Here is a 22,197-nt window from a genome sequence, read left to right on the forward strand (position 1 = left end):
TGAGTCAGAAAGAGAAAGATAAATACCATATACTAATGCATATATACGGAATCTAGAAAGATGATACTGATGGATTTATTTTCAGGGCAGCCATGGAGAAACAGACATGGAGAACAGACTTATGGACACAGGGGGCGGGGAGAAGGGAGAGGGTGAGCTATATGGAGAGAGTAACATGGAAACTTACAATACCACATGTAAAACAGATAGCCAATGGGAATTTATTCTTGATTACATTTTTAGTAAAACTGCACAGTATTTAAAAAATCCTGCAGAGCTATGACCAGACATCTTTATGACCATATTTATAAGTTCAGATGCTCAAACTGTTTGTTGAATGAATTCTTCCAACTACAGAACCTGCTATGCCAGCACTAAAACAGAGTAAGTAACGCATTTCCTCACTTTCCTTGGAGACAGGGAATTTACTTTGACTCCTGCCGTAGACCCCAAGTTAAATAAGTATTAGTTCCTTCTAAAATCCTCAAAGACTACTAAGGCAAACCATAGAAACACCAAATTACAGACAACATACTGGAATATTTATAATAACAAACATTATTAGTAGGGAACTTCATCTATAATTTCCTCTGAAGCATATGATTATCATACAGATTAAACAGGACCGAAGAGAATAAACACTTCAGACTGACAGTAGCCTATTGGAGAAAATTTGCAGAGATACTAAGTGACCGATTTGTCTGAAACTCTGACATTTACCCTGCATTTCAAAGCTCTCCAGAGGTCAGTCAGCAACTGTAAGGGTATTCCAAAACAGACCATGAACCAACTGTGACACACGACAGGAAACAGACCAGTCTTTTAAGAGGATGTTGAAATGAGTTCATTTAAAGCACAGTTGAATTTTTCAAATCAATTTAGGCTTCTTCCTCCAATCTAGAGTCTTTTTTTCCCCTGACATCAAAAGAATCAGATTTTAGTGACTTAAAAGAAAGCTCTCTCTCTAGGTTTTTCACACTTGAAAATTTTAACAGTCAAACAAAGAAATACCCAGGAACATGAAAGCTCAACCTCCCCAATACCAACCAACTTGAAACCTGATCGGAATTCAAAGCCTGAAATGTTACCATGAGCTTAATTACAGTTCATTTAAACAATTCTTTTCTTTTGAGTGAATAGTCGAGATTAAATGGGATTTTATCATAAACTACTTAAACCAGTATTAGGAAGCCCTGAAAGATATTCCTGAAAATTATACAAATTGAATTGAACATTTCTTTTAAAATTGAATTTATTTCTATAATACTTCATTCATTAAAAATGGCTTGTTTGAGGGCTTCCCTAAGTGGCTCAGTGGTAAATAATCTGCATGCCTATGCAGGAGACACAGGTTGAATATATGGTCTGGAAAGATCCCACCAGAAGACTTTTTAAAAAAAGAAAAAAAAGACTTGTTTTATCTGTCTGACCAACCTTAAGTGAATATGTCACTTTATGTTTACATTTCAAGTCTACTGAAAGCCAAAACAAATTTGTAATTCTTGGTTGTGCACACTTTTCCAAAAAATTGAAGTATGGTTGCAATATTATGTGTTATAGGTCTACAATATAGTGATTAAAATTTTTTTTAGGGTGTGTGTGTGTTGCGTGTTAGTTGCTCAGTCATGTCTGATTCTGTGTGACTCCATGGACTGCAGCCCACCAGGCTCCTCTGTCTGTGGGATTCTCCAGGCAAGAACACTGGAGTGGATTGCCATGCCCTCCTCCAAGGGATCTTCCCAACCCAGGGACTGAACCCAGGTCTCCCACATTGCAGGTGGACTTTTTACCATCTGAGCCTTAAGGGAAGCCTCACTTACAGTTATTATAAAATACTGGCTATGTTCCCCATGTTTTACAATGTGTCCTTGTAGCTTATTTTATGCCTAGTAGTTTGTACCCTACCCCTACCCTGTCCCTCCCTCGTCTTCCCTCTCCCACTGATAACCACTAGTTTGTTCTCTATAACTGTGAGTCTGTTTTTTTCGTTGTTGTTGTACTTACTGCTGCTGCTGCTGCTAAGTCGCTTCAGTCGCGTCCGACTCTGTGCGACCCCACAGATGGCAGCCCACCAGGCTCCCCTGTCCCTGGGATTCTCCAGGCAAGAACACTGGAGTGGGTTGCCATTTCCTTCTCCAATGCATGAAAATGAAAAGGGAAAGTGAAGTCGCTCAGTCATGTCCGACTTTTAGACTCCATGGACTGCAGCCCACCAGGCTCCTCCGTCCATGGGATTTTCCAGGCAAGAGTACTGGAGTGGGGTGCCATCGCCTTCTCCGTCGTACTTACTAGTTTATTTTATTTTTTAGATTCCACATATGAGTGATATCATACAGCATTTGTCTTTCTTTGTCTGACTTACTTCACTTAGCGTAACACCTTCCAGGTCTACCCATGTTGATGCAAATGGTAAAAGTTCATCCTTTTTTATGGCTGGGTAGCATTCCATTGTGTGTGCATGCGTGTGTACACAGCACATCTTCATAGTCCACTCATCTGCTGATGGACAATTAGGTTGTTTCCATATCTTGGCAATTATAAATAATGCTGCCATGAACCCTGGGATACATGTTTCTTTTTGAATTAGTGTTTTTGTTTTTATATAACCCAGGAGTGGAATTGCTAGATCATATGGCAGTTCTAGTTTTAGTTTTTTGATAAACTTCCATACTGTTTTCCACAGTGACTGTACCAACTTACATTCTCACCCTTTTTCCCACATCCTCACCAGCATTTGTTTTTTGTATTCTTTTTGATGATAGCCACTCTGTAGGTATAAGTAGTACTTCACTGTGGTTCTGATTTGCATTCCCCTGGTAATTAGCCAGATCAAGCATCTTTTCATACACTTGTTGGCCATCTGCATGTCTTCTTTGGAGAACTATCAGGTCTTCTGCCCATCTTTTCAATCAGGTTGTATGCTTTTTTGGACGTTGAGTTGAATGAATTGTTTGTATATTTTGGAAATTAAGTTCTTATGTGTCATATCATTTCTGTGCATACTTTTTAAGCAGCACACAACTGAAATAAAACCCACTGTCTGCACAAAATGTTCACAATGCAAATCTATAGTCAAAGTTCATTAAATGAATCATCAAGGGTATGAAATCATCCATAAAGTATTGATTTCTGCTATAGCTAGTTTTCTCAAATTTTCATATTCTAAGACTCTCTGAGGGTCTTGCAAAGACCCCTGATGAAAAGGGCCTGTCCAGTCCCAGCCCGCAGGGGCCGTGTTCGATCTGCGCCTCCCTTCTGCAGCGACACGCATGCTCACTTACCCGACCACCATGTCCTTGGGCCCGGCTGTCACAGTGCAGACGCCATCCTCACAGTGTTTTCCCACCAGGCTGTGTGCATGCAGGTGGATGTTTTTTCCATTTGTGACCAACTGAACAATAACCTTTGCAGGTCCCACATAGTTGCAGATCTATATAAGAAGCACATTTCCAAGTTAGCATATCTGACCATATCACAACATGGGAAAATGCTAAGACAAGCTAGTAAGTAGAAAAAGTATGATATCAAATTAGGCCTTTCTAAAAATATGTGATGAACAAATGATGGGATGGAAATAAAACACGAGTGGTACTTGTTTCGGGTGTGAAAGATACTCTTCAAGAAGTAGACCATTTAAAATGCATACGTCTTGTTAAAGTTGGAAGGAAGAGCACATCTCGGAGTGTGCTGTGTAGCCATTAAGCACCCTCTTCCATTAACCAAGAACACGTTTTCATCTGCACTCATACTGCATTTTATGTCATAAATGCTGAGTGCAAGATCAGTGAAAACGGGACTGGGACTGACTGACTGATGGAAATCAAGAGAAGAAAAGAGGTGAATGGAAAGAGTCCTTCCTAATCTGCCATGAGATTAGGCAGGAGAGAGTCTTGCTCAGGGACGAGGCCACAAGGGTTGGCCATGGACACCCAAGCCCATGGCCTGCAGTGATCTGTTTCTTTAATTTAAAAACAGTATACTCCCTAAGTACAAATCCTTAGATCTGACACCTGTTTAAGCTCTTCTTTTATAAAATCAGATTTCTCCATTTAAAGTAATTTGTATTTTTATTGTTATACCTTTAAAATGATGACAAGAGTAATAGAAAGGACATCCCATGGAGATGATGACATTTTAAGTAACAAGAGCTTGGGCACCATTTCTCCTCTAGCTGGTCCTCCAGCTTCCTACAGTAGATCACAGATTCTTTCCTTGAGAAAACCACAACACTAAAATCATACTAACAGAAAACATCAATGACCTTATTTTTACCTTCTTGAATATTATAAGTCAGAATCCTCGGATAAATTCACCAAAACTGTTGGAAATGCACTCTGTTTCCTCAAATGGTGAACAGCCATCCTGGTTTGCCTGGGACTAAGGACATTTCCTGGGGTGCAAGACTTTCAGTCTAACATTGAGAAGAGCTGGTTACTCCATCTCTTTAACTCATATTATCTCTTCTTGAGGAAGCATATGACTGAAATCGAGGAGCTCCCAACTATGCAATCATTGGACATATTTTAATCTGCACAAGCAGCCCTTAGCTCAGATGAAAAACTAAGTATACACAAATCTCATGTGGCCATAGATCCTTGATGGATGTCTTTCTGATATAAACTTGAGGAAGAATCTATACTTGCCAGTAAAATTTCTTGGAAAAGGACAGAATCCCTTTCAACTCATCTATTTCCTACTATAAATACCATCTCATAGATTTACATTCCACTGAGGCATGATTTTGTTAGCATTTTTTTCAGTATAGATTTTTTTCCCAATCCAATCTCCCATTGCAAGGTTGAGAAAAAGTTGATTAAAGCTGGGATTATGCCCCAGATGCTTCTGGGAGAAAGAAGTTCCCTTTCTAAGCAAAGGACAGACTCCCTGTGGATCTGTAGTGTAGCTCCCCACTGGAAATACAGGGCCTCTCTGCCTGAACCCTAGCTCAGAAGGGTTGCAAATCTTGCTTTCCAACCCTTTCCAAGGAGCAAGGCGACCTGCGAGAATGGCCTTCAGTCCTTGCAGAGCAAGCTAATCACAAAGCATGTTTAGGATTAATTAGGTTTTGACCCCCTTGAGGCACAAATAAATAATTTCTTAAACAGGTAAGCACTTAAATAAGCCCCCTGGGCATAAAACCAATTATGAACTCAGTGCTTTCCCTTTTATAACAGGCAGAAAGCCTTTTCCCTGGGGGCAGTACAGGGAAAGAAGAGTTCTGGGTTTGCTCCAAAGGTGGCTGCTGTTCCTGCATACTCCCTGGGTTGCTGATGCCAGTTCTGTGTCTTGGTATCGACATCTGAAATCAGCCTTTGTTATGATGGCATATTCCATAGGGACGTCTTAAGCAGTAAATGAACAGTGAAAGAGCATTAAATAGACCATGTAATTTCACTTTTAAGTGCACTGAGCACAGGAATGCAACAGTGTAAGGCATGACGAAATGCTTCACTTGGGTGAAATCAGGTAGGCTTGCCACTTAAGCAGGACACAGAAGGAATCTAGCAATTAAAGCCCAATTACAACTTAGTTCAAATACAATGACACATTCTAATTTATATTCACTCAAAACTTCAAAAAACTTTCATGTATTTTAGCATCTAGTATTACTGCTAAAAGTCTGGAAAGTTTATCTTACTGATCTTAAAAAAATTTGAATGAGGCTAAAACTTCTAATCCAATTCTGAGAATATAAAGAAATACTATGTTATAAAAAAACACATGAAATTAACATGTGATACAGTATTATTAACTTTTGTTGTTGTTCAGTCTCTAAGTCATGTCTACAACTCTTTGCAACCCCGTGGACTGCAGCATGCCAGGCTTTCCTGTCCTTTGCTCTCTTCTGGAGTTTGCTCAACCCCATGTCCATTGAGTCAGTGATGCCATCCAACCATCTCCTCCTCTATTGCCTCTTCTCCTCCTGCCCTCAATCTAAAGTACAGATTTTGTTCAAATTTCACAAAATTTTATGCTAGTGTCCCATTATTTTTTTCATACCTTATTCAAGACTCCACATTGTATTTAACTGCACTGAGCAGCTTCAGCTGCATGCAACAAATCCTGGTAAATTCTCTTTTCATTTTTATTCTATTACAAATATTTTCTATTTCCTTGTTTTGGCTTCTTAGATACATCCATCATTTAAAAGTGGACATTTCATTTCTGAATACATGGGATTTTAAACATATCTTTGATATAAATTTCTCATTTTGATATTAATTTCTCATTTAAATGCTTTCATCTCTGCAATCACCCTCTGTGTTTTTTCAATCTTCTAACTTTATTGAGGCTTTCAATAGCTAAGTCAAAGATCTCTCTTGGTAAAAGTCAAATTGCACTAGAAAATATGTGGATTATTTCCAAATATCTTTTGATATTCATTTCTAATATAATCCCACAGTGATAAAAGAACAGACTCTGTATGATTTCAATACCATTAGGCCATCAACTGTTTGCACCTGGTCTTATCTCTCTGGATGTGTTCCTAGGTCTCCTAGTTTATAGCCTATGGGAACTTGAATAGAATTTGTATCCTACTGTTGTGTGAAAAGCTGTATAAATCTTAATTATGTTGAATTCATAGTGCTTTTCAGGCCTACTATAACCTTCTACTTCTCTGTGTATTCATTCTATTAATTTTTGAGAGTTTGATATTAAAACTCCAACTAAAAAATCTTAATTTACTTAAAAAATAATTGCAATATATAGTGGAACTACATGTAACTTTGCTGTGTATTTTCCAAGTCTCTTGTAAACGTGTTATCATACTCTCATAATTAAAAAAAAAAAAATTTAAAAGCCCAATCACTTTGGATGTCCAGACCCTTCAATATAACCATGATGAAGGAATCAGTCATGGGCACTGAAGGAAAGAGGTGGGAGGTGTCCTCAAAAAGTACTCACATCTTTTTCTTGCTATTACTTCATGATTGAAGGGTGGCAAGAATGAGGAACTGGGTAGTCTCTGAGGTAAAGGGCCTGAAAAATTTGCCAATGACTAATGCGCTGTTTGATCCATTTGAAAGGGTTCAAGCCAGCATGGCATCATCTGGTTTTTTACACAGACCACAAGGCAGTGACAGGGAGGGCCCTGGGTTTTGTGGACTTTCCAAAATGCCGACTGAAAGAAGAAAGCTGAAGTGTGGGGACACACAAAAAGTACTATTTTCAGGCTCTCTGGCACATGAAGACAATGGAATTCTACCTTAGGGGAGGGAATACTCCATAAAATGCCACAGTGACTGACAGCTATTTGCAACTGACTCAGAAATTCATTTCTCCACAGAATTCTCCAATTCTGTGGAGAATCTGATTATTTTTATTCAGTCTGTTATTTCTTTGCACAGTAGTTCCCTTGAAAATTAACTTTTTAGAAAGCACCTGTATCTGCCAGAAAGGGTGGGTTATTTTTGAAAGAGTCTGAGTATAGCAGGCTTTTAATAAACACTAATGGCTTGCGTACAAGTTAAGATTTCAATTAGAGGAAAGGAGACAAAGATGACATTCAGCTTCCAAGGGGCACTGTAAGAGCATGTACTTGATGAACAGACTAGCTGGGTTTGAAGACAGCACCACCATCTGCAAGCCCTGCGACCTAGGGCAGCATCCAGCTCCTCATCTGTAAAATGAGGATAATAATTGGACCTCATAGGTTTGCTACGAGGATTAAATACATTGACACACATAAAAATCTTTAAGACCTCTGCCTAGTATGTAATAGCAGTACCCAAGTGTTAACAACTATCTTATTGTGATGTATTCCTCTACCCAGAGATCTTTAAATAGTACAACTTCTGTGAGGTGATTTTTTAAAAATTCTGTTTAAAGGCAGGTGGCTTGAATAAATGACCAATTCAGGCTACTTCTATTTCTAGGCTGTCTTTTTTCCCAGAGTGACACATTTTATTGGGCTTTTTAAAAGTAATAACTATGTTATTGTAGTAACAGCTATCGTTCTTGAAGGTACTCAGGAGTCCTCGGTTTCCCTGATGAAAACAAGCCTTTCTTCCAGAAGCTTTATGACTCAATACATACTGATGGCCACAGGCTAGATCTGCTTTTTGAGTAAGAAACAGAAACCAAGGGTCTCAGATAATACCAAACTTAGTCAAATCACCTCCTTTTATTTAAAGCAACTAACTCTGTCATGCTCTGGAAAAGTACATACTGGTTCTTTAACAGTAAGTAAGGTAAGTGGTCTAGAAGTTTCTAAGAATCAGATTTTAAAAGGTCCAGTTTAGGCACTGAGTTAATTTGGACATAGCACTTTGGCAGAATGTAGAGTCAACGTGAATGTGAGACGTGACACATGATGTAGTTCTTTTCTGCTTTGTTTTTCTCATGAAGTGATGACAATGATGATACTTGAGGGAGAGAAGGAAGAGGGAAAAGTCCACACATTTTAAAGAGAAATCTACCCTGACTTGTCTCGTGTATCTAACTTTGGCCTCTACTGCTAAAGCAGCAGAGCAATGCGGTTAAATCCAAGAGCTCTGAAGCAAGGCTGCTGTGCTCAAAATCGCTCTGCTGTCACTTACTAGCTGGACCAGTGGGAAAGGATGGTTAAGGTCTCTGGACATCAGCTTCTCCATCTTTAAAAGGAAAGTAACAATACATCTGATTTCATAGGATTGCTTTTTAAGGATTAAACGAGTTAAGAGCTTGGCACCTCTCAAATATAAGCCCTATCTGCTATCCAGGCTATTACCTCACCAATAGCCAAAATGTATACATTGTTTCAGTGAGCACTTATTAAGCCCCTTCTGTGTTCCATGTACTGCAGTAGGTCAGGGAGTGGAAGATACACAGTTGAGTAAAAAACAGACACAACCCTTGTTCTTATGGAAATTACAGAGTAGGACCCATATGAATTAAAACCTCTCACAAATAAATATAAATGCATAACTATGAAACACTTCCAAAGGAATAGAGATTTGACCTGGTGAAGACAGAGAAAGCTTCCTGAGGGTGTACTGAGGGCCAAACTCTGAAAGAAGAGTAAGAATATAACGAGGGATGGGGTGGGCAGAGGCTGAGAAGAGTACTCCTGGCAGGAAGAACAGCACATAGGAAAGCTCTGTGATGAGCCTGACCCCTCATCTCCTCAGTCATAATTCCTACCAGTCCTCAGGGCTTGGTGGTTCCTATCACACGGGATGTCCCTTCCTTCTCTTCTCTCTCTAGAACCACTCATCCTTCAAAGGTCCAGCCGAAATCTGAATCTTCCATGACACTCCACCACTTTAGCCCACAAGACTCCACTACTGTCCCTTTCTTGGGGAATGTGATGGATTGGGGCAGGAAAACATCGCTTATTGCAATAAGAAGCTGGTAAAATCTATTGGCAACTGAAGAATTACTGTTTTACCTCTCTTGTTTGTTCCCAGAGCACACACACCTATATTTCCTCACTTTCTGTTTTTATGGAAGCGAAGGGGGCTTGTTAACTTGTCCAATCTTCACTTCAGCCCCATGGGGTCAGTAGTGCTACCACATTCCACAGCCGTGGGAACTGAGGCCCATTAAGGCGACATAAACTGCCGCCATTCCTGTAACTGGGGTGATTGGGCAGCCCTTTGAACTTGGGTCTGTCCACTTCCAAAGCCCATTCATATTTTCCATTACACTGGTTTCCACTCGGCTTAATCACTTTTTCTTCTGTGTATGTCCAGTGGGCCCAGTGTTTTCTCTCTCTCCTTTGTGTGGCACAGTGTTGCTACACAACAGTTATCCCTGAAAACCCTGTTTTGGTTTTGTTGGTGTGTATTGTGGGAAAGAAGGTCTCAGAGACAGCTGTGAGATGGCAGAAGTGCACTTGTCCCCTTGTAAGCCTTATTCATAAACAAAATCATGCCACAGACATTACTAAACCACATACTGATTCTCCTCTGTTCGAGTGCAAGTCATATTATAAACAAGAAAAAGGAGAAGGCGGGCAATGGAAGGGGAGGAGGAGAAGAAGAACAGGAGGAAGAAAGAGAAGAATATTGTTTTCATAACATACCTCCTCTTAGTACTGCAAAACAGTCAGATTTTATTGTTCCTTCTTACTCCTTATATGTTGATGACACAGAAGTACAGAATAAACTTCATCAAACAAGATCGTACAGAACCGTATCTAATAGTTTCTGGCATAGAGTAGGAAGATGCTTAGTAAAGTTAGTTCCTTCTTTTTAAGCCAGGGGGTTTCACATTGATCCAATCTGGGACCAAATCCCAGCTCTTTCTTCTTCCAGCTCTGTGGGCTTCAAGTTAAATAACCTCTCTGAGCTGAAAGCTCCACACCTACAAATGGGCCAATAAGGGGACCTCCCTCAGAGGGCTCTTGTGAGAACCACACAGTGTCTGCCATATGGCAGGCCCCATGGAAGCACCAATTTCTCTCTCTCTCTTTTTTTTTAATAAAAAGGGGCTGCTTCTCTCCTGGGTTTCCCAAAGACCTCGTGAAGTAGACAGACTTGGCACTATCACTCCCATTTTGCAGATAAGAAAACAGAAATTTAGACAGATTAACGAGTGGCATAACCTAAGGTCAGAGAGTCAAGACCCAGAGGACCTTGGAATTCATCCTGATTCTTCCAAATGTAGGTGTGGTGTTCTTACAAGATTGAATGACGTGAAAATACCCTCTCTGCCCCACTCACTGTTGACATGGTTGTTTTTTGAGTAGTGCTCCTGGACTTGCATTGATTCATTCACATTCATTCACCTTTTTTATTTGCCCTACTTGTTTGACCAGCATACATCCCTTAGATGTTTGCCTGAGATCAGAAGGGCAAACTGGGCCATTAAACACAACAAAACAGGCAAAGAGGGCTTCGTCAACTACAGAGGGAAGTAGAGTAAAATCACTATTCAAGACTCAGAAAGTTTGAGGGGTTTTTTTTTGGGTCATACTTTGACCTCTGGTTTCTTGTTTGCTTTATTTGAATTTTCAGTTTCATTACATCACATATAGTTGTTTATAAATCCTACTTCTTTCAGGAAATCAAGACACTTGCTAACTCCAGAAATTGTTGGGGATTTGTACCTCAATAGGTGTCACTGCCTCATTAATAAATTACAAATAAATGCTTACCCTTTTCGTGGCCCAATTATCCATGGTTACAAAATAATATGGGAAGAATAGAAAGTTTGTAATTTATGGATGAACTGTGTCTCAAATGTGTTTTCATTTATAGGCCAGTTTTTTGGGGAACCTGGCTTGGCTTATAAATTTGGTTTATTCTTAAACAGGAAATAAAATTTAAAATAGTCTTTTGGTATCATTTCTTTTCTACATCTCCTTACCCTTGTTGCTGCACTACGTACATTGTCAAAATCTTTTTTTGAACAAAGCATAAAATACATGGTATCTAGTCAGATCTTTAAAAGATATCCCCAAACTAACCACTACCTACTGTCTCCGTTACTGTTCCCTGGTTTCATGGAGTACGAGCCCACTATGATTAGTTTCCTAAGTTTTTGCTCCTATGTTTCTTGTGCCTCCCCCACTTCCCCATGGCCTGTTCTTGTGGGTGATCCTGTTCATGTCAGGTCATGCCAAGTCCTGACACACCTCTGCTCAAAGTTCTCCAAAAGTGAAAACCATTGAAGCTGAATGAGTCGTCAACGGGACTCATTACAGTATTTTGTGTATATATGATTAAATTTTTCCATGGCAAGAAGTTAAAAAAAAAAAAAAGACCCAGACCCTCTAAAGGCTTTCCATCTGAAAAGCCCAAGTCTTTACAACAGCGCACAGTCCTTGGGCCATGTGAAGCCACTTTCTCTTTGCTCTTGTTTGTTACTACTTCTAGGCAGTCACATAACCTGCTGCCAGCTCAGTTTCCACCTGAGAGCTTCTGCACTCGCTGTCTCCTCTGCCTAGAACACTCCTTCCCTGTATACTTGCACGGTCTCTTACTTTTCAGGATTTGCAGAAATGCCATTCTCTGGCGAGCTTCCATGGCTCACCCTACCCTTATCTAAACTTCTCTCACTCCCATCCCTAAATTCCTTGCTGCTTCCCCTGCTTTACATTTCTGCCTGTACTAATTACCATTTAATATACTACACATGTTATGTGACTACTGCCTAACTTCCCCATTAGAACAGAGGCCGTGTAAGGGTGGGGACAATGGTTTCTTCCGTGCCACATCCCCAGTGCCTGCAGTAATGTTTATTATATTGTGGGCATTCAATAAATAATTCTTTAGTGAATGCATGATTAAATAAGAGGCCTACAATGTTATCTATGGAAGGCAAGATATTAAAACAACAGTTGTGTTAGGTGACAGATGGAAATTGGGAAACTATATTCTATCTCTTCCCCAAAATTGGCTAGATCCTGCTGCACCATCTCATTAGGCTATTTAAATGAGAATGTGACTATGTACATCAGGACAGAACATCAGCCTAAGTAGATAGAAGGGTGTTGCGGCGTGGGCTGGGGCCTGCAGTGTGGTCAAAGGACTCTGATTGCTGAGGGGCAGGGAGGGGCAGCTGTGGGAAAGAGAAGGGAAGGTAACCCTTTGATCCTCTTGTTGGAAAATCGAGGTAGCAGCACTCCTCTTACAGTCCAACACACCCTCCTGGACACCCCTCCTCCCACCCTAACTGCTGGCGCCTGTAAGGCATTCTCCTGGTGTACCAAGGAGTCTAAACTCAAGCACTATTCCGCGCGGTACTAGGGCACTCAGGGATCCAGAATTCACATTTCTGGTTCACCCCAGTTTCACAGTCAGGCACTTGTCAAATAAGAAGGGCCTTTCTTTGATATTCACTGTGGTGACTGACAGGAATAACCAGCCTACAGAACCTTATCGTAAAGCTGTGCAGGTCTGCATCTACGAGACAGCAAACCATCGGGCTCCCTTTCAATGAAGAGCACAGGCTCGAGTCTGAAGGACAGGGCTCTGAATCCTGGCTTCTCCCTCTCCTAGCTATGCCATCCTGGGTACGTTACTTGACCTTTGGCATGTTTTCTCATCTGTAAAACATGAATACAAATCCCTAATGCCTGACTTTTCACAAGGATTAAAGGAAGCAGTTTACAGCATCTAATGCAGCACCTGATTCACAGCAGATGCAGAGCATACGATACTGACTCTGATTTTGTCCCTTCATGCCATAAGCAGACATCTGCAGTGGAGACTTCCTCTGAATTTAACGAGAAAGTGGAGAGCATTGCATGGCAGGCTCTCCAATCTCTCTTCTCCTCACTGTCTGTCACCCAGGAGCAAAATGTCCCTATTACTTTCCATATGTGCTCCCAATTCAGAGAAATGTAGGTCTGTTCCCTTTTCTAGGTTTTAACCACTCTGCTTTTGCACTTAACACCGTACTTACTCAAGATCTCCTTAAATCATGCTTCTTCTTCCCTCTCCAAATAACCCTTACTCTTAGTCCACAAACCATATACCTTCTTCTCCCTTAATTCTGAACAATGCATTTCCTGATAATGATAATGTCAACTGTACAGGCTAGCATTTATTGAAATCTATGGGCCAGGCCCTACAGCAAGAAATACAGAACCATTCTTTCATTTGATCTTCTCCATAATTCAACAAGAAATGTTCTTAAAAAGTACTTTTCCCTGCTTGAGTGCCATTCTTTTTTCTTATCAAGTATGCAAGAAGAAAAAAAAAAAGTATGCAAGAAAAGCTCTAATCACCAATGCTGAAACTCTAACTTAATCTGCAGTACCTTTGAAAAGTGAAAGTGAAGTCGCTCAGTTGTGTCCGACTCTTTGTACCCCATGTAGCCTACCAGGCTCCTCTGTCCATGGCATTTTCCAGGCAAGAGTACTAGAGTGGGTTGCCGTTTCCTTCTCCAGAGGATCTTCCCAACCCAGGGACTGAACCCAGGTCTTCCGCATATAGTATTACCTTTGCAATTTAATTAATCCTTCTATGCCTCAAATAAATAAGTACCTAAAGGTTATGATTTACTCCATGTTTCCAAACTCATCAGCCATTTCTTGTTCTTCATCCCACTTGACTTCTCTGAAGGGTTACCTTCCCTCCTCAAAATGTTCCCTTCTCACTGCATTAGACACTTCTGCTCAAGCATTCTTCCTCCTCAAAAGGAGATTTGTTATCTGCCCTTGGTCCATCTCTAGTCTTTACCATAATCACTCTCTTCACATGGTTATGTTAGTCTCCTAGATTTAGTTATCTACTCCATGCAGATGACTCCTCAATTTAAATCTCATGTGCCCTTCCTTTTTCAACACCTATAACATTTCCAGCTGCTTGCAGGGCATCTTCCTGTCCATAACTTATAATCAATTTGACCGCAACTGAAGACCCATGAATGGCCTTCCTTCTGAAACCTACTCCACCTCCTATTAAGTGAAACCACCACCTTCTAAGCAACCACACCAAAATTCTCCTATCATCTGCTGTCTTCTAGATTTAATAAGTTACTGAATTAACTGATTCAGCCAGGTGGCTCCCTCAAAAATCTCTGGTTTCTGCCCCTTCCTTCTATCCTCATTGCTCTTGTTTATCTGTCTCAGCCTGAATCAGAGTTTAACTCATGAGGAATCACTGCAGTTCTTCCCACATGGTGTCACTGTGCCTTTCCCTTGCAACCCCTGAGCAGACTTCTACTAGATTTATATTCCTAAAGCACAATGTTCATTATAGTAAATCATTTCTATATTAAAACTTACACAATTTCCCCATTTTCTACAAAATGTGGTTTAAATTCCCGAGCCTTGCGCAGTTTGGTCCAATCTTACCTCTAGCCTCATTCTCCTCTTTCTCTTTTGTGTACTCTTCATTCCAGCAGAATTATTCACCATTCCCTGCCAACTTCAGAGATGGCTCTTTTTGAGCCTTTGCCACTCATCTTTCTGTCTCTGCTGTTTTCCCTAGTTAGATTCATGTTTTCAAATTTCTACCTTTCCCTCAGGATCCTGCCCCAAATGTAATCTCTGCCTTGAAGTCTTCTCTGCCCACTCCAACTAGCCGGCTCTTCAACCTTAAGGCTACGAGATCATTCACTCTTTCATCTGAAAAATACTGCTTTATTCAGCAATTCCTACATGGCAGCTATAGGTGCTGGTTCTATAATAGTGAATAAGACAATATTATCATATTTCAGATATTTAAGGCCATATCTTAGGTCCTCCATTAAACTGACTGGTTTTTTAGGATCAAGGCATTGTCAAGTTCTTCTATTTCCCCAACCCCCAGGATGAAACTAATTAGTATTTGCTCAAAGAATTCATGACTGAACACATCACTGGCTCCAGGCTACTCTGAAGAAGAGGGAATGCCAAGTGGTTGACACCTCCCAGGCCATACTAGATAAGCATGCTGACAGCAGAGCCCACCAGGCCATACTGCCTTAAGATCTGTTGAAGGGTTATAGTCACACGACACAGTTCATCTCTCTACTACAACTGTGAGGAATTACCCTGAGAAGTTTCTAAAAATCCCTAGCAAAAAGTGAGTGCATGGAGTCAATTAACTTGGAAATTCTTCTGACTTCTTGGCTTGAAACCACAATTAGGAAGACCTAACCCTGGAACTATTTTCATTTCTAAGAGGATTATTTTTTGAAGTACTTGTACTCCACTGAGAAAACTAACTTCCACATACAGACTATATGCTCTCTCTATATATATATACATACATGCATGCTATGGGCCATAGGCTGCCAGGCTCCTCTGTCCATGGGACCATGGGACTTCCCATGGCCAGCCAAGAATACTGAAGTGGGTAGCCATTCCCTTTTCCAAGGGATGTTCCTGACTCAGGTATCAAACCCACGTCTTTTGTGTCTCCTGCACTGGCAGGCAGATTCTTTACTACTGCCCTACACAGGAAGCCCAAAAACATCTTTAATTTTTATACATTCAATTCTCAGTGAGGATTTAACCCTGCCATACAATTCAACAATGGTGCTGGGGTTTGGCCAAGGCGGCAGGATGGGCAGAAGACAACCATCAGGGACTGGTTCCAGGTAAATCAGACGTAAGGCCGGGAGGAGGGGAAGTGCTGTCTTGGCCATAGGTCCCAGTAATCTGGAGAGCTGATCTCATATTCATCATCTCAGCTCGACTGCCAGGGCAGCTGCACGAGGGGAACTTTCCCCATCAGCAATCCTTCCACTTGAAAACGGGCCTAACTTGGCAGCATCAGTTTATGCTTCTAAGTCACTGAAAAATACCCCAGAAGTGTAAAATCCAGACGCTTTAACCTACCCCAAGTTGTAATTTATTTTCAAGTGTGATTCCAGGTTTGGAGAAAACAACAGGCATGACAGTATTGTTTATAGAATTTAATAGTAAATTGTGCTTAATATAAACACCTCAACATTCTTAAATTTGTAAAAGAATACCTCAAATTCTTAAATTTGTAGAAGAATATTCTCCAGAAGTCTGAATATTTTCAGATTAAAAACATGTGAGTTAATTTTTAGTGCTCCAGTAAGTGGCCAGGGTTCCAGCTGCCAGTTCCTGCTGTGACCTTGTGTTAGTCCCCTAGCTTCTTTGGGCTTCTGAACTCTTCACGTGTAGAATCACAAGATAACATTGAATACATCTTCCAGCTCTAAAATTCTATGATTCCTACTCATATATATATATATAGGAGAGGACACACAGGACAACAAGCAAAGATCACATTTTCTAACTGAAGCTTAAAACCACAGAATTTCTGAGTTGGAAGGACCCTAACGGTAAGCTTAATTTGTAAAACTGTGAACATTTTAGATACATTTAACACAATTACAAACTGAGAAAACATACAATCAACACTCAAATTACCTGTTGTAATGGGGCCTCTGATAGCATGGAAAATCAAAATTTAGAGACAAAGAAAAACCTTTATGTTAGGCAAAGATTTCAACTTTTCTCATTAAAACTGAAATTCAGTAATCAAAGCATTTAGTTTCAGTAAATCGAAGGAGGGCACTGCCCTGGGTAGTTAAATCCTGATAATAAAGGACTGACTTTCCTGAGGATAGGTCAAAAATGCTTTGATTACACAAGTAGGGGGTGGGAGAGAAATATACAAGCCAAACAAAGACAGAATGAAAAATTTTAATCTACAAAAGTTTTTTCTTTTTTTTAATTCTTACAAACTACATAAAAGTAACTAGGAGGATTAGATAGCATGTATGGTATGGCTTAAGTATGTGCAAAATAAAAATTTTAATTGGGGGATTTATTCTTTGAAGACAAAAATTATTAATACAAGTTTTAAATAGTCTTTTAAAATAGCCTAAAGTCTCTCATGCAAAGAGTTGACTCATTGGAAAAAACTCTGATGCTGGGAGGGACTGGGGCAGGAGGAGAAGGGGACGACAGAGGATGAGATGGCTGCATGGCATCACTGACTTGATGGACGTGAGCCTGGGTGAACTCCGGGAGTTGGTGACGGACAGGGAGGCCTGGTGTGCTTCGATTCATGGGGTCGCAAAGAGTCGGACACGACTGAGCGACTGAACTGACTGAACTGAAAGTCTCTCAGCACATTGTCTTTGATACAAACCCAATTTGAGATAATGGAGTATCCTCTGACTCTGTGATATTCAAATTTACTTGGAATTAAATATCACTGATTTCTTTCTGTTTAAAGGCATATAAATATTCTCATGTTATATTTTTCTTGCTTAGAAAATCCATCATATCGCCTTCACTGAAATCCACTGGGTAGAGAAGTAACTAAATAATTTGGCTCTTAATGATTGAAAGTACTTAGAGACATCATTTAGCAAAGAATTTAATTTGTACTATAGTAAACACAGCTGTCTGGTACGAGAATTTAGACCACTCTGCGAAGAAGACAATTAACTGCTCCTTCAGAAGAAAAGTACATAAGATAAAGCATTTCAGCTATTCTTCTGTGATTTCCTGTGGAAAACCCCTACAAAATTAGGAGAATTACAAGTGAGTAGAAATGGGAAATTTTCTCTGTCTGATTTCTTGTTGTCACTTTATTGGTTAATTTACATCCCAGACACTGATGGGGCAAAAGAGAAAACACGATATAAGTGTCAGACTGAGGTTAACCAACATATTGTACCATCTACATACTATGATGTAAGCAAAAGGAGGAAGGGAGAAACACCAAAATTTCTAACATGGTTGAGGATAACATCAGCCAGCAATCTGGAAAAATGGTAGTACTTTAAACCTGCTAAAAACCCTCCCACGTGATAACTTCATATCGTTCAGCCTTTGCAGACCAAAACACAAAGTATATGAAATAAATCATGTACTTTTATACTTAGATAAAATGTTCTCCAAGCAATTAATTTCTATTACTTTTAGAGATTTGCCAGAAAATTATAACTTCCCTATAATCAAATCTTGATTTTTCCCTTATTATGAAGTACAATTTATTAAGTAAAAACTCTTTTGAACGGTATAAAAAAGGGATCTACTTCTCATTAAGCATCTTAACATAAAGTACTTCCTTGCCGTGTAGTATTTTAGCTTATTTTTGAACCAGTCCAATGATAATGAACTTCATCCTGAGGCTACACATTCCATCCTTAGGCAGCTCTGACTCTCAGTAACAACTGAACCCTCTCTCTCCCAGGGCTCCACCCAGTGCTTTTTAATCACATCTTCTTGGGACAGACAGGACATATCTCATCCTTCTCTCCTATGCTGCCGCTGCTGCTGCTAAGTCGCTTCAGTCGTGTCCGACTCTGTGCGACCCCATAGACGGCAGCCCACCAGGCCCCACCGTCCCTGGGATTCTCCAGGCAAGAACACTGGAGTGGGTTGCCATTTCCTCCTCCAATGCATGAAAGTGAAAAGTGAAAGTGAAGGCGCTCAGTCGTGTCCGACTCTTAGCAACCCCATGGACTGCAGCCTACCAGGCTCCTCCGTCCATGGGATTTTCCAGGCAAGAGTACTGGAGTGGGGTGCCATTGCCTTCTCCTCTCTCCTATGACAGCCGTCCAAAAGAAATCTAGAAGTTTTAGTTAATGATGGACTCAACATGAACCAACAGTGTGATGTGACAGCCAAACAAGTCTGCACATCGGGCTCCCTTAATAGAAGGGTAGTATTTAAGACCAGACAGTGATCTCACTCTTGCACTAGGAATACTGTGTACCCTGCTTCGCACCACCATTGTAGAGAAATAAAAACCAACTTGAATGTGTTCAGAGCAGAATGGTGACCAAACCTAAACCTTCCTCAAAGTGAGGTAGTCACTGCCTGGCAAATTTGGTTGTCTTCTCTCCTATGACAGCCGTCCAAATATTTGAAGACAACCAAATTTGCCAGGCTGTGACTACCTCACTTTGAGGAAGGTTTAGGTTCGGTCACCATTCTGCTCTGAACACATTCAAGTTGGTTTTTATTTCTCTACAATGGTGGTGCGAAGCAGGGCACACAGTTCTCCTGGTGCAAGAGTGAGACCACTGTCTGGTCTTAAATACTACCCTTCTATTAAGGGAGCCCGATGTGCAGACTTGTTTGGCTGTCACATCACACTGTTGGTTCATGTTGAGTCCATTATTAACTAAAACTTCTAGATTTCTTTGCATGCATATCCCTCCCACCTTGTACTTGTAGTAATTTGTTTTCTGGAGGCATTCAGCTTTTTAAAATAGCATTGCCTAAGAAGTTAGCCATAGGAGAGGGTGGGATGAATGGAGAGAGTAACATGGAAACATATAAACCGCATGTAAAACAGATAGCCAGTGGGAATTTGCTGTATGACTCAGGGAGCTCAAACTGGTGCTCTGTGACAACCTGGAGGGGTGGGAGTGGGGTGGAAGGCCAAGAGGGAGGGGACATATGTATTCCTATTGATGTTCATGTTGATGCATGGCAGAAACCAACACAATATTGTAAAGCAATTACCCTTCAATTAAAAATGATTTTTTTTAAAAAAGAGACATGACAACAAAAAGAAAGTTAGGCCTTTGTTTTGATGGAGATATGGATGCTGAAATATATTTCTGAATTTTAGAACTCAAAAGTAATAAATTTTATATTAAAAAAGAATGTAGCTCTCTGCCTCAGCTTTTCAAATTGAATTTGAACTTAAATTATTTGTTATCTATCACTCTATGTCACCGCAAACTTGGTAAAAACATCCACTGAAGACAATGATAAAATACACTGAAGTAGCTGCAGAAAGATCCCTGAGGCTAGAAATATCCCTCCAGGTTGACATCACCAACATGAGAAATACTGTTAACCCCTAAGTACCAAACCAGAGATCTCCAACATCTCAGTATTACACCATCCCAGAAACCCTGCCAAAGAAAACAGTGGGATATATCTGGTGTGATTTGTTCTTACTAAGGTGCCTGAAATGGATACCTAGCTCTCTGGTCTCTAGTTTGAAAATGCATCTTTCAAATGCCATGAGCATTCCGTCAAAAAACAGAAGTTGAGACTACCTAGCCAGGAGGTGATTTCAAAGTAAAGGTGCACTTCCCCCTAGCCCTACACACCTACCTACCCCCCCACACACACACATAGACACACACAAACACAGATACAGACACACACACACACACTGCAGAACATCCTTTGAGGAGGCCCCCTAGCCCTACACACCTACCTACACACACACACACACACACACACACTGTGGAACATCCTTTGAGGAGGCCCCCTAGCCCTACACACCTACCTACACACACACACACACACACACACATACTGTGGAACATCCTTTGAGGAGGTCCCCTAGCCCTACAAACACACATGCACACACACTGCGGAACATCCTTTGAGGAGGCGCTCCTCCAGCGAATCCTGAGTAACACTTGTGTCATCGTCTTGTGTGCCTGTATGAACCGTTCCTGCCTGTTCACATAGGTCTGGGGGCAGAGATGACCACATTCGAGCATGTGGCCACAGAGCTCAGCACCGTGCCTGGCACAGGACATGTGCTCCATGAATATGAGGGAAGGTCAAGGCAGCTGTAAAACCTACAGATGGAATGTCCTAGGCTTAGATGCATTCAGGTTTCTGAACTAACAATCCAGAGTACAATTTAAATCAAGGCTCTGACCGATCCCTTTTCTTTGTTACTATTTTAAAAAGCAATAAAACAATGACGTTATAATGACTTCTAAAGGGTCTGGTTAATCTCATATGAGACTGATAAATATTGACATTGAAAAAATAAAATTAAATCAGTAAGATGGGAAATCTCTGAAACTGAACAAAAACAAAAAATTTGACTATATTTCTAATGGCACTGTAGCTACATAGAAGGAAAAAATTATCCTAATAATTTCTGAACATATTACTCTGATTACCCTCTCTTGAATATATTTAAAGGTCAGAAGAACTGTAAAAAACAACAACTGTATATTTAGTAAGTTCACAGCTAGTGCTGATATTGGTACAGCGATTCTGAAGCTATTCTGTATGTACCAAAGGACTGAGCAAACTGCGTGGGTATACTGGTATCACTGGCAACTAAGGTTTTCATTATTGGAGAAACGCAATACAAATATGGAACAGAGGAAGAAGGGACGTCAGACTGGAATTAAAAGGTATCAGTATGAATTCAAGATTAAAAACAAACAAAAACACAGTTTTCAAGCTCTGCCTAATGAAACAGACTGGAAGAAATTTCTCCAATAAAAGGAACCAGGGCTTCTTGGAGAGATGGCTGTTTACAGGACTGGGGTAGGAAAAGTATAGGATGAACTGAGTATCATATTACTTCATAAATAAGGAAATATTCAAAATCGAGCAGGGACATGTCAAAAGGATATAGAAGCTAGCATGAAAGACTCCTACTGGCTAAGAGTCAGACAATTTTAACATCAAAATAAATAATGACTGGAGTGGCTTATAATACACTGAAAAACAAACAAACAAAAAATCCATGAGTACCTAGAGAAACTAAGTAAAGTTTTTAAAGGAATGTGAAGAACAGAGATTGTTTTTGTTTTTTTAAACAGAATTTCTTTTTAAACAGAGAATTTCAGCTGACAAAATTTCTATAACAAAAATGAAAAAAAAGTGATATAAATACACAAATTTGTAATCATCAACTACTGATAACAATTGATTCACCACAGAATCATCCATGGAAGCCAAAACCACTGGAAAAAGACGTTAAGGATGGTAGCTCGTACAGGTTGGCTACAGTGGTGACAAGTGATTAGATTCTAGATAAGTTTTGAAGGCACAGCCAATAGGATGAACTGATGGGTTAGAGTAGTTCAGGATAACTCCAAGGTTTCTGACCTGAGCAACTGGAAGGA

General features: G+C 40.3%; 1 protein-coding gene across 3 annotated transcripts in view; it reads right to left on the reverse strand.

The window, feature by feature from the left end:
* NFKB1 (nuclear factor of kappa light polypeptide gene enhancer in B-cells 1) overlaps positions 1-22,197 on the reverse strand; it is a 123,269-nt gene that overhangs the window by 48,032 nt on the left and 53,040 nt on the right. For all 3 annotated transcript variants that reach the window (XM_010848283.1, XM_010848282.1, XM_010848281.1), the window contains one exon: positions 3,282-3,430. In XM_010848283.1, the coding sequence (XP_010846585.1) occupies positions 3,282-3,430 (149 nt within the window). The remainder of the gene's footprint in view (positions 1-3,281; positions 3,431-22,197) is intronic.

The sequence above is a fragment of the Bison bison genome, unplaced genomic scaffold (genome assembly GCF_000754665.1).
Source record: "Bison bison bison isolate TAMUID 2011002044 unplaced genomic scaffold, Bison_UMD1.0 scf7180017864263, whole genome shotgun sequence".
Lineage (NCBI taxonomy): Eukaryota > Metazoa > Chordata > Mammalia > Artiodactyla > Bovidae > Bison > Bison bison.